This window comes from Kryptolebias marmoratus, linkage group LG2 (assembly GCF_001649575.2).
Source record: "Kryptolebias marmoratus isolate JLee-2015 linkage group LG2, ASM164957v2, whole genome shotgun sequence".
In the NCBI taxonomy this organism is placed as follows: Eukaryota; Metazoa; Chordata; class Actinopteri; order Cyprinodontiformes; family Rivulidae; genus Kryptolebias; species Kryptolebias marmoratus.
Genome location: NC_051431.1, coordinates 37,367,112 through 37,386,617, shown reverse-complemented (window position 1 = coordinate 37,386,617; position 19,506 = coordinate 37,367,112). Strand labels below are relative to the sequence as shown.

Sequence of the window (19,506 nt, the reverse complement as noted above, 5' to 3'; positions counted from 1 at the left end):
GATCAGCTGAAAAAATCATGTTTGAGTGTAAATGCAGTTTGCAGAAAATTCCCTGCTCAAAAGTTCTTGTCTCTTGCACTGATTTTTTCCTTTAACATTGTGAAGCTCTACTTAGAACCTTCTTAAGATCCAATAGTGCAAAATGCAAATTGTTGCAATTTTTTGACTTATCTTAAGATTTTGATTAAGAGTGTAAACCAAAAATACTTACCAGTTTTGTAAGATAATTACCAACAAACATTGACATTATCAAAAGGTGCTTTATTTGAGAACTTTGATAGCTTATAAATTGACATTCATGACCATTTCTGGATTGTCCCTTGTCTGCAGCTCTACTCATGTTTTGCAGACACAAAGTGTTTGTCGATGCGTTTCTGTTCAATGATTACACTGCAGGACGTGCAAAACAGCTTCCCCCCACTCTCGAGTAGCTGGGTAGGAAACTGGTTTGCGACCACAGTGAAGTTAGTTTTAAGTTGGATATTCGCGCTCCGCGGAGTTAGTGGCGTCTAGCTCACGGCTGACCCGAAACAGGAACGCTAATGTCGGCCAGCTGTTCTCTGCCGGCCCCTTCTCTCACGCGTGGTGGTTCACTTAGGGACGGCTGGCCGGAGAGTTGAAAGAGTTGCGTGAAAGTTGCGGTGTTTTGGGCAAAGTTGCAAAAAGTTGCGATTTTGTGGGGTTTGCTTGATTTTGCGTTAATAGTTGCGATTGCAACATGGCAAAATCCTGGAGGGTCTGATATCTTTATAGAATACTAGGAGACATCGGAGCTTAGATGGGGGAATTCTTCAATTGAGCTCAGGTTGACAGGATATCACAGGCAACATCATGGTCCAACAACCTGATCTATACTGGACCTCTCCTGTCATACTTTCCTACCTCAGCTGTTTCTGTCCATCTTGACCTTATATGTTGCTTGCTGCCAATGCTGATTGAAGCATGGAATGAATACAGGATACCTAAAGCTTTAAAATACCTTCTGTCTGTGCTGCCTGCAGCCTGAGATGCTTGCAGTTCTCCCGTGTCTTCATTTCCAAGCAGTAACTGGACTCTGTCTGCAGCATATTTTCACTTGTTCCTGTGATCACACCTTTACATTAAAGTAACTAAAAAACAAGCATTTGCACACATGAGGAATACAGACATTTCAATACTTACAAGGCATGTGAAGATTACCTGAACACACCCATGCAGGACATGAACAGGCATGTATTAGATCCATTTTGAGGATGAAATTCAATTGCATTTGGATTTATGTTTTGACATAGATAAAATCCAGTATTGTAAATGAAGAGTCTACAAGCAGGTACTTTTCTACTGAAAAGTAAAGCAGATAAGTTCAAACTAAAGACTGTACATAAAAATTAACATGTCTCTGTCTACTTCTGTTGTAGAAAAGTAAAGTCAAAATATTCCATTGTTGTATTTTTGAAGCCAGCCTGTGCACTCATGTTGTGAGGCTGAAAGTCCTCTCTACTCCTCCACACACATTCATGGTATCGTAGGACCTTTTTAAAGCATCAAATACCTAATTACAGCTAAACATATCAAAGAAATAGTTAACTTTTAATGTACAGAATGTGGGTTGAATAAAGTGCAGACTGAAAGTGACTGATCAAAGTGCAAACTTGCACTATTCAGAGTTGCCACAAGAGTTACTATGGTACTCTGAAGTTTTTACCCCCAAAACCTAAATACTTCCAATCTGTAAGAGGCTTTAAATGAAATACTTACCATTTATTAAAGGAATGTATATCACCCACCACCTTTTATGTCAGCGTTTTAGACTGAAATCATCCTATGATGAGAAATTTCAACGGTGTTGCCATTTTCATCAAAGCTTGAAAATGTTGTCATGCAATATTTCTTGCAATCTTATGTAATATTGTGAGATCTCACAAGATATGTTAGCACTAAGAGTATGCATTGGGGATGACTTTCTGCTACTACCAACACCAATGTATCTGTAAAAATGACTGAGTTATAGCCACTCTTGTGTTGGCTAGGGTTGATTAGCTGTGGCAGCCAAAAGTCAATCAGTTGTAGATGTACATTCAATGATTACTTTCTGAGAGTTCAATTAAAATCAGCTCACTGGTTCAGAAGATATTTTGCTAAGATATGAACAAATGAAAACACACATTATTGTCCCTAAACACAGTAGGAATCACATTATGAACTTCTATTGCTAACAAGTTGGGAAGTACAGTATTCCTTCTGTGTTTTGTTACAAAGGAAATTATTTTATATAATAAGTTGTTAGTTATGTTCTTCTGGTTTCTTGTTTATAGGTCCACGGGTGATTGACTATAAGTATCAGCCAGAGGCAGCACACCGCTGCAAGAGAGATGTGCTACTGTGTCGTCTCAAAAGCTCAGATGATCCCACCTGGAAGAGGATTCGACCCAGACCTGCTAGGAATAATTTTCTGGGGGCGTTTGTACTCTGTAAAGGTATTTATTTTTATTTTTTTAAAGAACTTCTAATGTTTGTTTCAGGTAGAAAAACAATTCAACATTTGAAATGTAGTTTCCAGTGGTGAAATATTTAGGGCAGTGGTTCTAAACTGGTGTGGCTTCAGGACCCACCATCATCTCTCAATGACAAGCTGCGACCGAAACCGAGGAAAGTTTTGAATTCTCATATTTATTTAATGAATATACGGTGCAGTTTGAACCTGAGATAGGAGAGTAGAACAGTGATTTAAAACCAAAGTCCAACCACGGAGAAGTAGTGTGTGTGTGTGTATATATACAACTAAAATATGAATATGTGACATTGTCTTATTAGAATGATTCAGTCATTCATTTAAGCCTTAATCAATAGTGGGGGTTTTTCTAAAAGCTTTTTTGCCCTGACCCACCAGTTGAGAATCACTGATTTTGAGAAATTTACCTCAACTCCCAGATGTAGTTACATGTGGAGAAATATTTACAGTTTTACCACTGTTCTGGTCCAACAGAGGTGCAGGAACGTCAGGAGTGCCAGTACGGGGAGAACTGTACATTTGCTTACTGCCAGGAGGAGATTGATGTATGGACACAGGAGAGGAAAGGTGCGCTGAGCCGAGAGCTGCTGTTTGACCCATTGGGCAGCACAGAGCGACGGGCTCTCAGTGTGACCAGACTGCTGCAGCTCCATATGGGCATGTTTATGTTCCTCTGTGAGGTAAGGTTACTGTCTGACAAGCATTGCTCCCCTTCTTTTGTTCTTTCCACTGTTAGGTTTTTTTAATGGAACAAGATGTCTTATTATGTCTGCATTTCCTTCTTTTTTTACAGGAATGTTTTGACAGTAAGCCTCGCATCATCAGCAAACGCAGCAAGGAAAATTTATCAGTCTGCTCCAACCTTACAGCACGGCACCCATTTGATGATAACAAGTGAGTGCAGAAAGATTTCTGTCTTTAGAACAGGAAGGTTTCTGTGACTTTATGTTTATAAAATTTGATGTCCTAAAGCTTCTAGCAGTTTTCTTTTCTGATGTCAGCACTCACATTAGGGCTGTGTGTTATCAGAAAAACTTGCGATGTCATTGTTGAATTTTGTGTTGAATATATCAGTTTTGATAAACCCACATTTTCCCGATTTTCTCCTCTGTCATCGCTGTCATCTAAACCTGGTGTGAGCATCAAGACCAGTGCAAGTCTGTTAGATTGATCAAATATAATATGAGTAGCAAAACATGAATGAGTAGTACTTGAAGTATAATGGTCTACCATATACTGCAGGCTTTGCTTTCCTTTGCAAATTTGTTATATATTGTGCAGCTCTAATTCACACCTGTTTTCACTTTGGCTGCATGTTTAACCTAAATGTGAAGATGTGTGTCATTACATAGCTTAAAGGAAAAGAAGTGGGGTTCTGTGGAAAAGTTGTGAACAATTGCTGTTTCTTTGAACAACTGTGTTTTGAAGAAACATTGCCTGTTTCACAAATTAATTTTACGATTTGGTTTCAAAGACCTCTTGAATCTGCCCATTTGTTCATAAATCATCAGTCAGGCCACCATGTCCCATGAAGATGTTAGCATAAAGTGTAAATCAGCCGGGTTGAAAATGTGGGTTGGACAGCCCTCATTTTTAATTCCATGGTTAGCTGTCATTACTGCATCACACTCTCGAGTTGCAAAGCCCACTGGGTAAGCTTTACTTCTCTCCTTGCCTGCTCAGAGATGTGACAGCGATGGGCTGACTTAAAACCCTTAATCATGGTATACTTTCAGAAATCGCACTTGTCTCAGGCCCAATTTAAAGCCTTTTGTTTGTTTAACACTGATTACTTCTGATAGGACTGATGAGTTAATGTTTAGTCTAAGCGGGGCCTAGACTAAAGTGGATCGCTACCATCTTAAAACAACTTAAATCTCTAAAAACTCTAAGCATTCATGATAGGTATGGGCAATATTGCTCCTTTACAATATATCATAATAAAAACCTGCTGATTTGAACTCGGCGATAAAAATAAAAAATGCTACCTGATGACGTACGTCAGCCAGGCCCACACTTCCAGTCCGTCACATTAGAAGCAGTCTGTGTGAGGCACTTTGGATAGGAGTGGAGGGCACACAGAGTGGCACAAATGTAAATCCCACTGGTATTATTACACAAAAAAATACTATAAAATAGGCCCATAATTTTACCTTGTAACTCAGTTATTGCCTGTAGGCTTGCACACCACCCCATCCCATGGCGCACACCCAGTTTTCTGATTTCTGTCTCACAAACTGAGAGACATTGAGGTCTAATATTTGTTACCGTCATTTTATTGTTTTTGACAAAAAAATACCAAGAAATATCCTGATAATTTTTTACCTCCATGTTGCCTATTTTTAGTTCACACTATAAACTTTTACATCTCTATCAATTATCTCACATTATTTGGTCATATTTCTGCTGTGCTACAACTTGCTGCTGCTGCTAGCTGCTTTCTCAAATAACCATAAAATTCTCTAAAAATAAATGGTTAATGTGATATTGACAATAGTGTAAAGATTTATAAAATAATGTTGAACATTAACCTCTATGAAATCTTTTTGTTTTTAACTCTGATTTGACCAGCCATTAGTTCCTCATTCCGGTCAAAATTAAACTCTGTATCTCCAAACTGAGGTCATTCAACAAGTAAGATATTTATTCTTCATAAACTTGTCACAGAACTGCACTTCAAAAGATTTGAGCTTTTGCTTTACCACTATCTCTCGCCTGTAGGTGCCTGGTCCATGTGGTGAGGTCAGCTAACGTGCGTTATAGTAAGGTACGACCCCTGCACCCCCTCTGCCAGTTCGACATCTGCCGCCATGAAGTTCGCTATGGCTGCCAGCGAGAGGACAGCTGCTCCTTTGCTCACTCTGTCATAGAGCTCAAATGTTGGGTTCTGCAGCAGGACACTGGTATGTACATTACAGCCACAGCTAGATTTACTGGGCCATGAAAGGTGGGCGATCATTGAAGTGTGTCGAGTTGTCTGTCTTTTTGTTTTCAAAATATCCCATGAGCCAGTGGACAGATTTTAATGAAACATTGAGAATGATGAACATACCTACCTACCTACCTAAATAACTTCTGGAGTCAACCCAATTTAAGATGGACGCCACAGCTAATCGACCTTAGCAAACACAAAAATGTCTACTCCTCAATCAGTTTTACAGATATTGACGTAAAATGTGACGTGATTGTGACAAGATCTCACAAAATCACATAAGGTTATTTTCAAGGGTTTACCAAAATTACTGTAACTCTATCATTTCTCATCATAAGATGATCGTAGCCTAAAACTCTGCTATGAAAGGCACCAGGTGACATGTATTCCTTAAAGGAATCCTGGGTCTTTCATTTTGTTGGGATTTCATTGTGTTTTGGGTTACTTCTTTCAGGAATTACCCATGAAGAGATGGTGCAGGAATCCAAGAGGCACTGGCAAAGGTTGGAGCAGAATGCCCAAAAGCAGCAGAAGGTGAGGCTCTAATGGCTCCTTTAGGAAGTTTTCTTCACTAAATCAAATTTCAATTTGGAAACCTGGTGTGATTTAGATAGTAAGTGTTTCCATCAATTTTGAACCCTTTTAATAATCATGAACATTGAATGTTGGGTGTTTTAGAAAAAAAAAAATTTCAACCTTACTGGAAAAACAATTTCAAATATTGTTTGAAATATTGTTTTATATTTCAAACAATATAAAACTTGTTTTATATTGTTTGAAAAGGGATTTTAGACAATTCAAGATCTTTGACATGACTTTTTTTCCTATTACGTTTTCTTTTGTTTTTCTTTTTTTGTTGTTTTTTTTATCATATAACCACATTTTTTAATTTAAAAAGTGTCTTATGTGGTGGAATAATCAATGTTTCCACAGGGTCATTAAAGATGCCATATTTATTCATCTTAGTTTTAGGTGTAAAAACTATTAAATACGCCTAGTTTTACATCTTAAATTTGTACGTTCATGCATTACTTTTTTTATTGACTCTTTTGTGAAATTCACTGGTGGCATTTATTTGTTCTGTGTTGTAGTGTCCAGCTGCTCTAAAAATCCTCCTTTATAATTTCCCTCTATTGGATAAAACTTGTTTAATGTTCTGACATGTTCTTGGAGGTCCTGTTTTGCTTCCATTTTTCTTCATTAACACAACTCAATTCAGTTCAATTGAATTTATTTATATAGCCCCAATTCACTACTAAAGTGATCTTAGAGCACTGTACATAAAAATTAACATGCATCATAAAATGCGAATTAGTTAAAGTTTTACATCTAAGGAAGCCAGCAGACCACGTCAAATCTTCACTGCGTTGAAGTCTCCCAGCAACAACAAAAAGGAAAATTTTCTCAAGAGCGCAGTTAAACCGCTCCAAGCATTAGCCATGTTGATTTTGAGCATTACCACAAGCTTCATGTTGCTGTGTAAGCCTGGGTTATGTACATGACATGGGTGGGTTAGTGAGCCTCACCTTCCTGGAACCCATAGAAATTGCATTGTAGGGCTTAAAGTTGGGGGAAAAATTACATTCAAGCCAGTGAGAGTATCTGGGGCTCCAGAGGACTTGGTCTCTGTCACTCCTGAGTAGAGCCTTATGCTGATTGGACAGTAACAGAGATAGGAATGCTTCTCAGATAGCTCAGTTATAGATTGAAGAACTGGATAGGAAAAAAACTTTCTTTTCCTTGTGCTGGGGCATCACCCAGTCACCCCTATGAACGAATTGCCAATGTTTTGTTCAATAAAATGATAAATTCAGAATCACAGTTCAGATTTTTAATTGTCATTTATTACTTAATTGTGAACAAAATCATTTAGGATGAGGGTGAGTCCACATTATTCTGTGTATTGTTTTCATTCCTTGGAAAATAATAAAATTGGTCATCATTAAATGTAAATATTAATGCCCAAATGTTTACTACACTGATGTCAAAATGCAGTTTGTTTTCTGACTATGCTGGTGTAGATTCTCCGTCATCCAGGACATGGTAAATCCAAAAAAGATTAAAAAACAAAAACAACTGGGCTTCTGTTCGGTAGTTTATTATTTTGTTTCTCAATTGAAATGTTATTAAAGTTCCTCTTTTTCCTCCATCTCTTTTAGCCAATCCACATACCCCATCTGAGCAGTAGCATACCTTCTGGGGGGTTTGGGGGAATTGGTTGTGGGGTTGGCGGAGTAGGTGGAGACAGCATAGGAGCAGGTGGGGTGAGTCCAGTAGGAGGCGTTGGAGTGGGAGGATTAGTCTCAGGCGCTGGAAGGGGGCGTCCCCTCAACTTAAAAATGAAGTTTGTCTGTGGTCAGTGCTGGAGAGAAGGTCAGGTCAATGAGCCAGATAAGAACCTCAAGTACTGCACCGCCAAGGCACGCCACAGGTAATACCTGACTTTGTGTTTTTATGTTGTCAAAATTACATGAATTTAATCTTTCACTCTCATTGTTCCCTTTGTAGCATTGTAAATTATTATTATTATTTTTTGGTTTCTTTAGCTGGACAAAGGAACGCAGGGTCTTGCTAGTGAAATCTTTTGAAAAGAAGAAGTGGGTGGTTGTTCGGCCCCTTCCCTTCTCTCGCTCCTATCCACAGCAATATGATGTGAGTCTTACCCTTTTTTTGTTAAAGGGGTTCCTATTATGCTTCCTTGAACAAGTTAGGTCTGTGGGCTGTACAAAACATATTCATTGCATTTATTACACAAAATCATTCTCAGATATTGAGATTTCACCTGATCAGTTTTTCCTGTTTTGAGCTCATTTCAGAATGAGCTGTTTTAGGGCTATGTCACTATTATGCAAATTAGCTGCTGTTGACCACGCCCCCAAACTCAGTGTCCCATCTCAAAACATAAAAACTCACTGAAGGATTAAACACTGCAGCTGTGATGCAAATTTATATTGTATATCAGCGGTAATATAGACACATGTTCTATATTGAATAATACTCAAGGCCTCTTATAATGAACATACTAATAATCTTTTTATTTGCTTCAGATTGTTAAAATTTACAGATACTGTGTTTTTAAAGACAGTAGTGTTTATCGTGTTGTAAATAATAACCTCTGTGGTTCTATCCTATCTTGTTTTAAATTAGGAGGAAAAAATATCAGTTTTAAGGTTCTTTATGTTTAAAGGTTTGTGGTGTATTTAAAATCAAGGAAATCATTTACTGATTTGTTTGTTTGACTACAACAAGAAGGGATTGAACTTCTGTCAGATGCAGGCTTGTCTTGTTTTCTATTGTTCCGTTTTAAAATTGCATTTAAATAATTTAAATCAGTTTATTTTATTTACTGTTTTATTTATGTTTAAAGATATTTTTTGTTAAGTAATAATGCCATGAGAGATGTGGTAATACTGCTTGTATTACTTATGTTAGACTTTGCTAATCAGTACATTTGGTTTTTATTTGATTGTTTCTTTCATCTTTATTGTTATGTTTTTACATTACTGTTTTTGTTGTTTCATTTGCACTTTGATATTAAGCATTCATTCAAACAGAAAGCTGGATAATTTGATCCAACAGAGGAAAACTTTGCCACTCTGTTACCATCTTTTTGTGACCATTTATATTTCTTTAAAAAGTAACACGGTTTATGTCTCAACCAGATGTGTGTTCATGTGATGAAGCAGAAGAAGTGCCACTACATTGGGAACTGCTCGTTCGCCCACAGTCTGGAGGAGAGGGACGTCTGGACGTACATGAAGAACAACAACTGTGAGTTCTTAGTTCTTCACAGGACAGCTGTGGGCTTGTAAATATGCAAGATTGTATGCATGTATTGATCGATGGATGCATCTTAATTTATGTTTTGGAGCTGTAGTGATTAAAGACATTGAAGTGTTGCTGGATCATGTGACAGAACAGCTCTAAAATTGGTGGTTTTATCCTATTGAGGGTCAGAGGTTCAGTCTCAGAGTCATAGTTAACCTCTGCTTTAGGTTATAGTGTTGAATTAAACAATAACACCGTGTTTAAAGAATTTAAAAATGCACACCTATGCATATTGTATTTGCAAATCCAATTATTAGCTAATTTCATAAACCCATATTTTATTCACTATTGAACAGTAAATATATCAAATGTTTAAACTAAAAAATTTAAAATTTTTTAGAGAAAAAATTGATTTTGAATTTGATGACAGCAACACGTCTCAGAAAGGTTTGGCCAGGGGCAACAAAATGCTGTAAAAGTTGTACGAATAAGAAACAGCTGGAGGAGCATTTTACAAATAATTAGGTTAATTGGCAACACGTCAGTCAGAGGAGTGGGTATAAGAAGAGCATTTTAGAGAAGTAAAGATGGGCAGATGTTCACCTGTCTAAAAATGGTGGAACAGTTTCATAATATTGTTTATTCAAACTTTGAATATGAGCCCAGCTGTCTGCAGTCCAGATTTCTCATGAGAACATTTGATGCATCGTGAAACTATAAAATCCAGCAAAGAAGAGCCAGAACTGTTGAACAGCTAGAATCCTCCATCAGATAAGAGTGGGACAACGTTCTCCCTCCAAAACCTCCAGCAGCTGGTCTCCTCAGACCCTGGATGTTTAAAGACTGTTGTTCAAAGAGGAGGGGAGGCTTCACATAGGGAAACAAAAAAAGGTGCAATTTCTTAGTTTAAACATTTGAAATGTTTACTATGTTCCACTGTGGATAAAATGAGTCTTTGTGAGATTTATAAATCTTTGTTGTTTTATTTTTGCTGTTGTTTTTTTATATTTTACACAGTGTCTGAACTTTTTCAGAAGGGTTATAGACACCTTTTCACAACTATTTTCTCATAAGTTGTTAGGAAAGTAGAGAACATATTTGTGAAAATGTGTTATATTTATTAGAGTTTGTTGCTGCTGCACTAAAAGCCCATCATTTTCACTAATTGGAACTGTTGTTTTCTTCAGGATTACTGAAGTCATCACCCTTTTTTTCTGCTTTTCTGTAGTGAGAGACATGCAGCAGATGTATGAACTGTGGCTGCAGCTCACCAATCAGAATAGACGAACAGAACACTCAGCTGTGACGCCGCCGCCAGATGACAAGCAAGTTACAATATCAGCAGATTACACAGAAGGCTTGGTAAGTGGTGCTTGGGGTCTTCTCTCTGTGGCTGATTATGGAAAATTTCCATTTAAATGTTTAGCTGCTAATTCTGAAGGATATGTTTAGTTTGATTGTTGGTTTGTGAGACATGTCGTGTCTTGTATCAGGCAGGCCAGCATCTTTCAGATGGCGATGACCTCTGAGTGTTACTAAGTGATGGACCCGCCTCACCAGCCCAACCGAACCACCTAATGATCTTCCACCAATGAGAGAGCAGATGGACATAAACACGTTTCAACCCACCCCATGCTTACAAACATTTACACAAAACACACAACCCCCCAGGACCAACTTATCATTAAAAACAAAGCTTTCAGAGTATAGCATAAAACTTTGGCTTTAACGTTTTTAGTTTTTTCTGAGATTCACCTTTAGGTTCTCCCTAAACATTTTTTTTTTTTCTCAGAAATTCCACACAACAAATTATGCTCTAACACAATCTACTTGTATTCCCTAATGTCATGTATCCACCTTCAATTTCTTTTTTTTTGTTTTGTTTTGTTTTCTTCCTGAAAGCTCCTTCAGCCACTAGGACGGTTCTTGGGAGCATGCGCCGGTCGCAGCCCTTAAATTCACCTGGCGACAGTCAAACACAAAGCTTGGCACTTTTACACTTAATATTGAAACATTTAGAGCGCCAAACATGCCGAGCTCACAATACAGCCATAAAAGCGAAAGAAACTGTGAAGCATTGGCAAGAGACACATGCATCACTAAACCCAATCAAATCCTAGTTTCTTTCCTATTCATTGATTTCACAGAGAGGTTGATGTAACTTCATAGAGTTTGATTTTGAGCTAATTCTTTTTTCCCAAGGAGAGTTACACTTCCTTGTTATATTGTCTGCCATATTGGTGGAATGTTTTGAATGTAACTCCTGAATGGGCCTTCAAAACAAAGAAACTAAGAGTTTAAAATGTTTGTTGTAGAAAGTTTGTAAAAAAAAAAAAAAAAAAAAGAAAGAAACATGCCCACAATCCTGTGTAACATTTGATTTGCCCTTCTGTAGTTATTTAATCATATGAACAGTTTCTGCAGAAGGTGTGAACAGACATGCAGTAAGATCGATACAGTATTTCAGTAACACGTTGTTATATGTGGGCGGTGCAGAGCCCATACTGCAGACCAAGTTCTGTTAAGTATGTGGGCGATGAAGTGATTAGAGCTGGCGCCTCCCAGCAAGAAGGTCACAGGTTTGCCTCCCACCAGAAGGCCTTTCTGAGTGGAGTTTACATGTTCTCCTCATGCACGTTTTCTCCAGGTACTCCGGTTTCCTCCCACAGACAAAAAACATTCATTTTGGATAAATTGGTAACTCTAAATTGTCTCTAGGTGTGAGTGAGAGTGTGAATGGTTGTCTGTCTCCTTTATCTCTCTGTGTCCATGTGATGGACTTGCTCCCTGTCCAGGGTGTCTCCCATCTCTCACACAGTGACTGCTGGAGACAGGCACCAGCTTTCCGCGACCCGGAAAGAAAACGTGTAAAGAAAATGAATGAATGGATGGATGGATGGTTATGTCAGTTCCTCTCAGGTTGAAAAATAGGGATGCAGCTGACAGAGATGTGAAGTTGGTGTAGGAGAGGTACAGAGTAGTGACTGTTGAACAAAATATAATAATAGTTCAGATTTTTTGAAGTGGGGTTCTGTGGGAAATTATTGAACATTTAATATTTTTATGTGTCGTAGAGAGCTCTTTGTACAACTTCAGTTTGAAGAAATAGTTTAATTCTGATTGGAGCTATTGGCTTACCAGGGCAAAGTGAATTGGTGCCACCTTAAAACATCTCCAACCAAAAATGTCACTGTTGTTCATGTGAACTCTGGGTTATAAACTTTTTCACTGCCATCAATATGGCATTACAGTTATCTACAGAGAATTCTGTGAGCACAAATAGCAGCTAGCTGTAGCACTTCCTGTGCACTTTCACCAGGTATAATTTAATATTTTTACTGGAATAACCATAATAATGTGAACATAAAGACAATATGAAGGTCTATAAAAAAGTATTCACATGAACTGCTAGGAGATCCAAATTGAGGTTGTTCAAAGAGCTATTTGCAACAGGTAAGATATTGATTGTTCACAGTCTTTGCCCAGAACCCCACTTCAGAAGATCAGATCTGAACTGTTTCTTTAAGGGTCCCATCAAGAAAATAGTTCACAGCTGTTGGTCCTATTTAAAAAAAATAATAATAATTGAAGTGAAGCTTGCTTAAGTTGTGCATAAAGACAATTCAGAAGCTGGGGAACTGCTGAAAGAATATTATCAGCATTAAGTCAGTATGTTTCTTGTGGACTAGTTTGTTGAAAGTTCAGATTTTATTTATATACACACTCACACAATGTATGTAAGATGGGAGGAAGAAAAAAAACATTGTCTTGCAGCCTTCAGAGGGGAACATCTGTCCCTTGTGCACCCAAACGTTTTGTTCCCTTTAGCTAAAGTTACTGTTTTCTTCCTGGGGATCCAGCTGGTCTGAGACGGGGAAAGGATTCACACCACATACTGTGCCTATAAACACACAAACACACAGAGGCAGGAACCTTGATGCCATCCTATTCTAGCCTTGAATGTGGACAGAGACACAATGAAAGTATGTCTATATTCAGATACACACATATTATACATGCATATAATATAAATACTACTAATGATAAATGATAACTTAGCGGTTAAGCTTAATAAATATATAACCTGAAACTTGTATTAATTACATAGAATTTCTTGTTTATTGCTATATGACTTGTATTGCTCAACTAGATGACTATAGTATAGTATTTTTTTTTTTTTCAAAGATTCTTATTGGTATGTGGGTTGTTCCAGACAGGGTTTTTTGTTTGTTTTACCAGATTTAATTAGGTAATGTATCAGTTTCAGTCTAAAAGCCTAAAAGAAACAGATTAAAAAAAAGGTTTTTGTTTAATTTTTCTTGTCTCTCTCTCTCCAAAGCAGCAGTAGCTGATCTACATGTACAGAATCTGGACGTTTTCTGTAATGTAAAGCCTGGATCAGAATTTGGAGAAGCTGCATTTTATGTTGAAAGAACGCGTGTCTGTGAACGAAAAACATTACAATACTCTGAGTGTTCATTTCTTTTGTCTTCAGTCTCCAGCAGACAAAAAGAAAGTCTGCAGAATGATTGTGACTCCAGAGTTACAGATTCAGGTCTGGACTGCAGATCTGAAGTGTGCTGTGTTGCAGCAGATGGACCCTGGTCTGGAACAGCCCAGTTCATAGTTTCTTTGAGGGATCGTATCACTATTACTCCTAGTATTATGATGAATATGATGACTACAGTGACTGCTATTCAATTTCTCTTCTATATGCTATTGATATATGTATGTTAATTGCAATGTATAACTTTCCCTTTATATATGTATCCATGTATGAATATAATAGACAGTAAATATGCCTCTGTCTATGCAGCTGTACGCTCAATTGGAACTAAAGCATACATAGAGGCCCGTATAGCGCCTTATTTGTTATACTTCACCTATAAGATGATACATACCCCTATTGTATAATCCTACTTACTATATACAGTATATGATACCTCTGATAATACTTAGACATCCTTATAAGGTAATTTAGATAAGAGATGGTGGCCTGTCTTTTTTTGTGGCTGTGCAAAAATGTGCTGTGATCTGAAAAGTTTTTGATTTTCAGGGTTTAAAGTTGTCAGGAGGCTGACCCACATTCAGATGCTCGTTCTCATTTATTTCAGCTCAAACAGATCTTTATTCTCAGTGTGAAGCCAAGTGGTAAAAAAGGAAAAGCAGAAACACATGAATAACTGTCTGAATAAAATGGTAAACGTGAAATTGTTCACCTGTGTGTGAATGCAAGCCTTTAAATAAATGTTGAATAAAGTAAAGGTGCATTAAAGTGAGCCTCATCTTCAGAGTTTGATAAAAGACAATTCTTTAAATGACAAAGACTAATATAAACACTCTGCAAGTCTGTTTTACTGCTCTGGATGTGTTAAAGGCTTGCAAATAATGATCAAATTTTTGGGGAGGTGTGTTGCTGTAAATTTTCATTTACTTTTGAAGCAAACATAAAGCAGTGACACTAATACACTATCTGCTGCTTTATTAAATTCTGATTAACTTGTCTCAAATATCAGTTACTTGCCAAATGTAAGAATCTCTTATTTGATCACAAATATAAATGTAAAAAAAAATTTTTTTTTGCTTACTCTTTTTACCAAAATGTCACATGACTCAAAGTCAGTGTGTTCTTGACATAACCAAAGTTTATGAATCACTTCTGGTTCTGGTTCTGCTGCAGTATTTTTGTGCTTACAGTTGCAGATCTTCACCTCTCCCAACAGTTTTTGGATCAGTTTGCAGCTGAAACACAACAGAATATTAGAAACTCTTGGTTATATTTTAGTCAATGTTATTCTCCACACCTTAGGTGAAGACAAGGGTTTTGAAAGATGAGCAAAAATTGAGGGTTATTTTGTATTCTATGTTTACATTTTAAGTTCTTGGGCTTTTTTTTCTTGACTTTTTTTTCTGCCCTAGTTGGAAATTCATGATCACACAAGTGGACCAAATCTCTTAAAGGCAATTAATAAAACTTAAAAAAAAAACGTGTTTTTACTAATTTATTGTATACATTCCAGTGAGAAATATATAAGTTTCACTTGACCCGGTTTCACAGATGTTAATGAGACTTTTTACACTTGGAAACAATCTAGTGAATCTAAATAAACCTGGTCTGAGGTCTGACCCTGCAGGACTTAAATCCTCCCTGTCTGTTGACCCTAAATGAACTTGCTCTGCAGTCTGAAGTCAGACTGCAGGATTTTGAACTTTCCTGTATTTAGGCACAAACTAACCCTGGTCTGAGTTATAACACTGCAGCTCACTGACCATTTCCTTCTGTTGACCCTAACAGAACCTGGTCTGCATTCTGGGGTCTGTACCTGCAGGATTCAGCCCACCCCTGTCTGTTATCCCAAACTGAACCTGCTTTAAGGACTAACCCTGCAGGACTCGGACCCTTCCAGCTCTTAACTCTAACAAACCTGGTTTGAGGTCTTCAGTAAGTCATTATGGTATTATTTCCGGTTTTCCTCAATGTTCCTCATGTTATTTATGTCGTCTTGTATTTTGCCCCCACGCCAGCCTTTAGTTTTTGATCATCCATTCATCCATCCATCTTCTTCCGCTTATCTGGGGTCGGGTCACGGGGTGGCAGCCTAAGTAGGGAGACCCAGACTTCCCTCTCCTCTCTTCACCACGACAGACCGGTACAGTGACCGCTTCACTGCAGACGTTGCACCAGTCCGCCTGTCGACCTCCCGCTCCATTTTTCCCTCATTCGTGAACAAGATCCTGAGATACTTAAACTCCTCCACTTGGGGCAGGACATCTTCCCCGACCCGGAGAAGGCATGCTACTCTTTTCCGGCTCAAGACCATGGCCTCGGATTTGGAGGCACTGATCCTCATCCTGGCCGTTTCACACTCGGCTGCGAACCGCTCCAGCGAAAGCTGTAGATCACGGCCTGATGAAGCCAATAGGACCACATCATCTGCAAAAAGCAGAGAATCCTAAGGTCACCAAAACGGATCCCCTCAACACCTTGGCTGCGCCTAGAAATTCTGTCCATAAAAGTTATGAGCAGAATCGGTGACAAAGGGCAACCTTGGCGGAGTCCAACTCTCACTGGAAACGAGTCCAACTTTTGTCCGAGTCTGAGTTTTTGATCACTTTTCTGTTAAATCTTTATTTTTTCATTGAGTGCTTATGTATATCTGTATCTTTGGTTCCTATCACAAAAAAACTGACAGAATGACTGACTCAATACAGGACCCAGCACACTCCTGTTTCATCGACCACCTGCAACGGTTTCACCCATGAAGCTCCTTATCATAAACTCTTAACTCAGGAGAATACTTTCTGTCATCAGTCATAATTTAGGCATGCAGTATTGTAAGACTGCCTCTACCCTCACTGAGAACATTTTCTCTTCAATATCCCAGAACTCGGCCATCTACTCATCAAGATAAAAATTCTGAAAGGTGAGTTGATTATACTTTCCACATCTAGCCACCCTCCAGAGCCACGCTACTCTGTCATGCTGCCGTCATCACCATCACCGATGCAGGCTGGACTCTGGTGTTTCACCCCGTCACCCAAGCTCTGTGCTGTCTCTCCATCTGAGCTCCACGCTTTCACTAGACCCAGACTTCATGCCGTCGTCGCCGATTGTCTCCAAGAGGGTTCAAGAGGACGTCTTTCCATTTCTCGTCCAGGAAGATGCTTCTTAGCTCCTTGTCTCTGAGGTCCACACAGCAGATTGCTTAGTGTATATTTTACATCTTAAGAGTAAAGTTTACACTGAACACAGTGATCATTTGGGTCCAAATTCTCAGTGTTGAAAAAACACTGGACATTGGAGTAAAATAAATAACACCAGAATAGTGTAAAAAAGTTACACTTTGAGAGTATAAATGAACTCTTTTACTGATCTCATTTGACTCTTTTCAGACTGAAAGAAAATAAGAATAAACTTTGTCAGTGTCTAAACAGTATGATAAGGAACATAATGTACCATGGAAAAGAGAGTTTATTCAACACCAAAACAGAGTGAGTTCCAGCTTTAAAGAGTTGATCTTTGACACTTTTAACCTAGCATATTATAGGTTTAAAATCCCAAAACTCCCTCTATCATTTATGCGTTCTAAGATACAATTTAACATTAATTAGGAACAGTAACTCTCAGTTAAAAATAATTTTACGCATGAACGAGCAACTAACAGAAAGTCCAAGTAGACTTTATTTTAAAACAGGTTAACACTGTCATGATGTGGAGTGACGAAAGCAAACCCAGACTCATTGTAAAAAATAGAAACTAATTTATTAAACTAAAGAAATAAACGAAAACCAAAAAGCTGACGTGGCAGCGAACAGACAAGAACTAAAATAAAGACATAAACAGAACAGAACTCTGAGGAGAGGAACACGGAGTGAAGCAGCAAGCACAGAAACATCCAACTAACAACAAACATCAACAAACCTTAGACAATGGACCAGCGAGGTATGGAGAGAAATGACCGGGTTTTAAAGTGCAGAGGATAATTGTGGTAAGTGGATTCAGGTGTATGGGAGCAATCATGGGCAGGTGGAGAAGAGCGTGGCCAGGAAACAGCAAAAGGGTGACTGGGGAGGAGTGAATACAAAAGCACAAACATGAGGAAGACAGACAGTTTTTTAGAAAACTAAAAATAAGAAACAAAACCCAAAATACAACCCAGAGAACTAAAATAAAATCAAAACAAAACCCAGCAAAAGCCAAATCACCACAAACACAATGTCTTAAAACAGAATTATGTGAAATAATTTCAAGTAACTTGAGGAAACAAAGGATATCCTTCATATAAAAATCCAATTTTAACAATTACCAGAATTCTCTAAACATTTAGCACTGGGCTACACCTTATCTGTTGTAAACAAAGACAATCAATTAACAAAATGTAAAAGCTGGGCAACATAATTTGAATCACAGTGGTAGACATTAACAGTATTGTGCAATTTTTTACCACAAACATCCAACTTTGAAAAAAAGTTATTTTAAAGAAAAGCTACTAGAACAAACCCTCATTCCATAACTTTTACAACAGCACATGCACAAGAACCAAATAGAGGTCATTCCTTTCAAAACCATATGTTGTCTGAAGGTCAAAAGGTTGGAAAAAATGCAACTGGTCAAGCAGAGGAGCATCAAACTCATTTCCCTTCGCCACATGGTAAGAGTGAAAATGCTCATCAAATCCAAGAGTTTCCAAGTGTTCGACAGCAAGGAAGTAATTCCCAGCAAAAACAATAATGTCCCTTATTTGACTAAATACTGGCATTCCATCTTCAACTTTGGAACACACAATGAGACCAGGGCGGTACTCAGTTCCATAACAGGCAACCCAAGACACCACATCCACCTCACAGTTCATATCAGTATGCAGGTCATCTGCCACCATGTCCCCATTTGTTAAATCGCACACTTTCACTGTCTTTACAGATCCAGAATCAATGCCTTTCAAAGGCAATGACTCCCAGTGGTATGCTATTGCCATCTGATGTTTTTGGGCTAATGTCTTAGTGATGTTTTTGAAATTTTTTACAGTGTTCTTAAAAAACTTATGTTTTGCCTCAAATCTGGTTGACCAAAAGTGAAGAATTGGGTCAATCTTTCGTATGATCCTGGGATAATGGATCATGAAGTGGTGTTTGGGTATCAAGTTTTGCTGTCGGTAGAGCTCTTTGAACAACTGATGATGATCAATAATGAGATGCTTCAAACAAATGGTCATCCCTTCTGTAATGACTGGTGAAAACACAATATTGAGAATTTGAAGCAGCAGCAGCAACAGTCTCCAATAGGCATTGCCTTCTGGCACTAGATCTCCAAATATAAGTGGGACATTTCTAATCAAACAAAATGTCTGAATAGCATTTAAACCTCTTGAATTACTCATTTGCTCCAAGTTTATTCTGTTGGGACGATTCTTTCGTTCAAGATATCCATAGTTGTATGAGTATATTCTTTCAATGGCCTCAAATTTGGATATGAATTTATTGTAACTCTAACTCCAATTGCCCAACACCTTCCAATATGTCATGCATAATGTCAAAAGCATAGTTGTCAGAGACATTAAAGCAGGGGTGGAAATTAAAAATTTTGTCCACCAGTCATAGTGGCTGGTGGACAATTTTTTTTACCAGCCACTCAAATATTTTACCAGCCGCCTCAAATTTGGATATGAATTTATTGTAACTCTAACTCCAATTGCCCAACACCTTCCAATATGTCATGCATAATGTCAAAAGCATAGTTGTCAGAGACATTAAAGCAGGGGTGGAAATTAAAAATTTTGTCCACCAGTCATAGTGGCTGGTGGACAATTTTTTTTAC

General features: G+C 38.0%; 1 protein-coding gene across 2 annotated transcripts in view; it reads left to right on the top strand.

The window, feature by feature from the left end:
* The window catches only part of zc3h7bb (zinc finger CCCH-type containing 7Bb), a 24,964-nt gene extending 11,317 nt beyond the window's left edge, over nt 1–13,647 (top strand). Inside the window, exons 12-21 of one of the 2 annotated variants that reach the window (XM_017431871.3) lie at nt 2,295–2,456; nt 2,966–3,171; nt 3,285–3,385; nt 5,213–5,394; nt 5,878–5,957; nt 7,583–7,854; nt 7,970–8,075; nt 9,086–9,194; nt 10,420–10,553; nt 10,689–13,647. In XM_017431871.3, the coding sequence (XP_017287360.1) occupies nt 2,295–2,456; nt 2,966–3,171; nt 3,285–3,385; nt 5,213–5,394; nt 5,878–5,957; nt 7,583–7,854; nt 7,970–8,075; nt 9,086–9,194; nt 10,420–10,553; nt 10,689–10,730 (1,394 nt within the window). In that variant the 3' untranslated portion in view covers nt 10,731–13,647. Of the gene's footprint in view, nt 1–2,294; nt 2,457–2,965; nt 3,172–3,284; nt 3,386–5,212; nt 5,395–5,877; nt 5,958–7,582; nt 7,855–7,969; nt 8,076–9,085; nt 9,195–10,419; nt 10,554–10,684 lie in introns of both variants that reach the window. The other variant, XM_017431872.3, reaches the window with a different exon arrangement.
* The last annotated feature ends 5,859 nt before the right edge of the window (nt 13,648–19,506 follow it).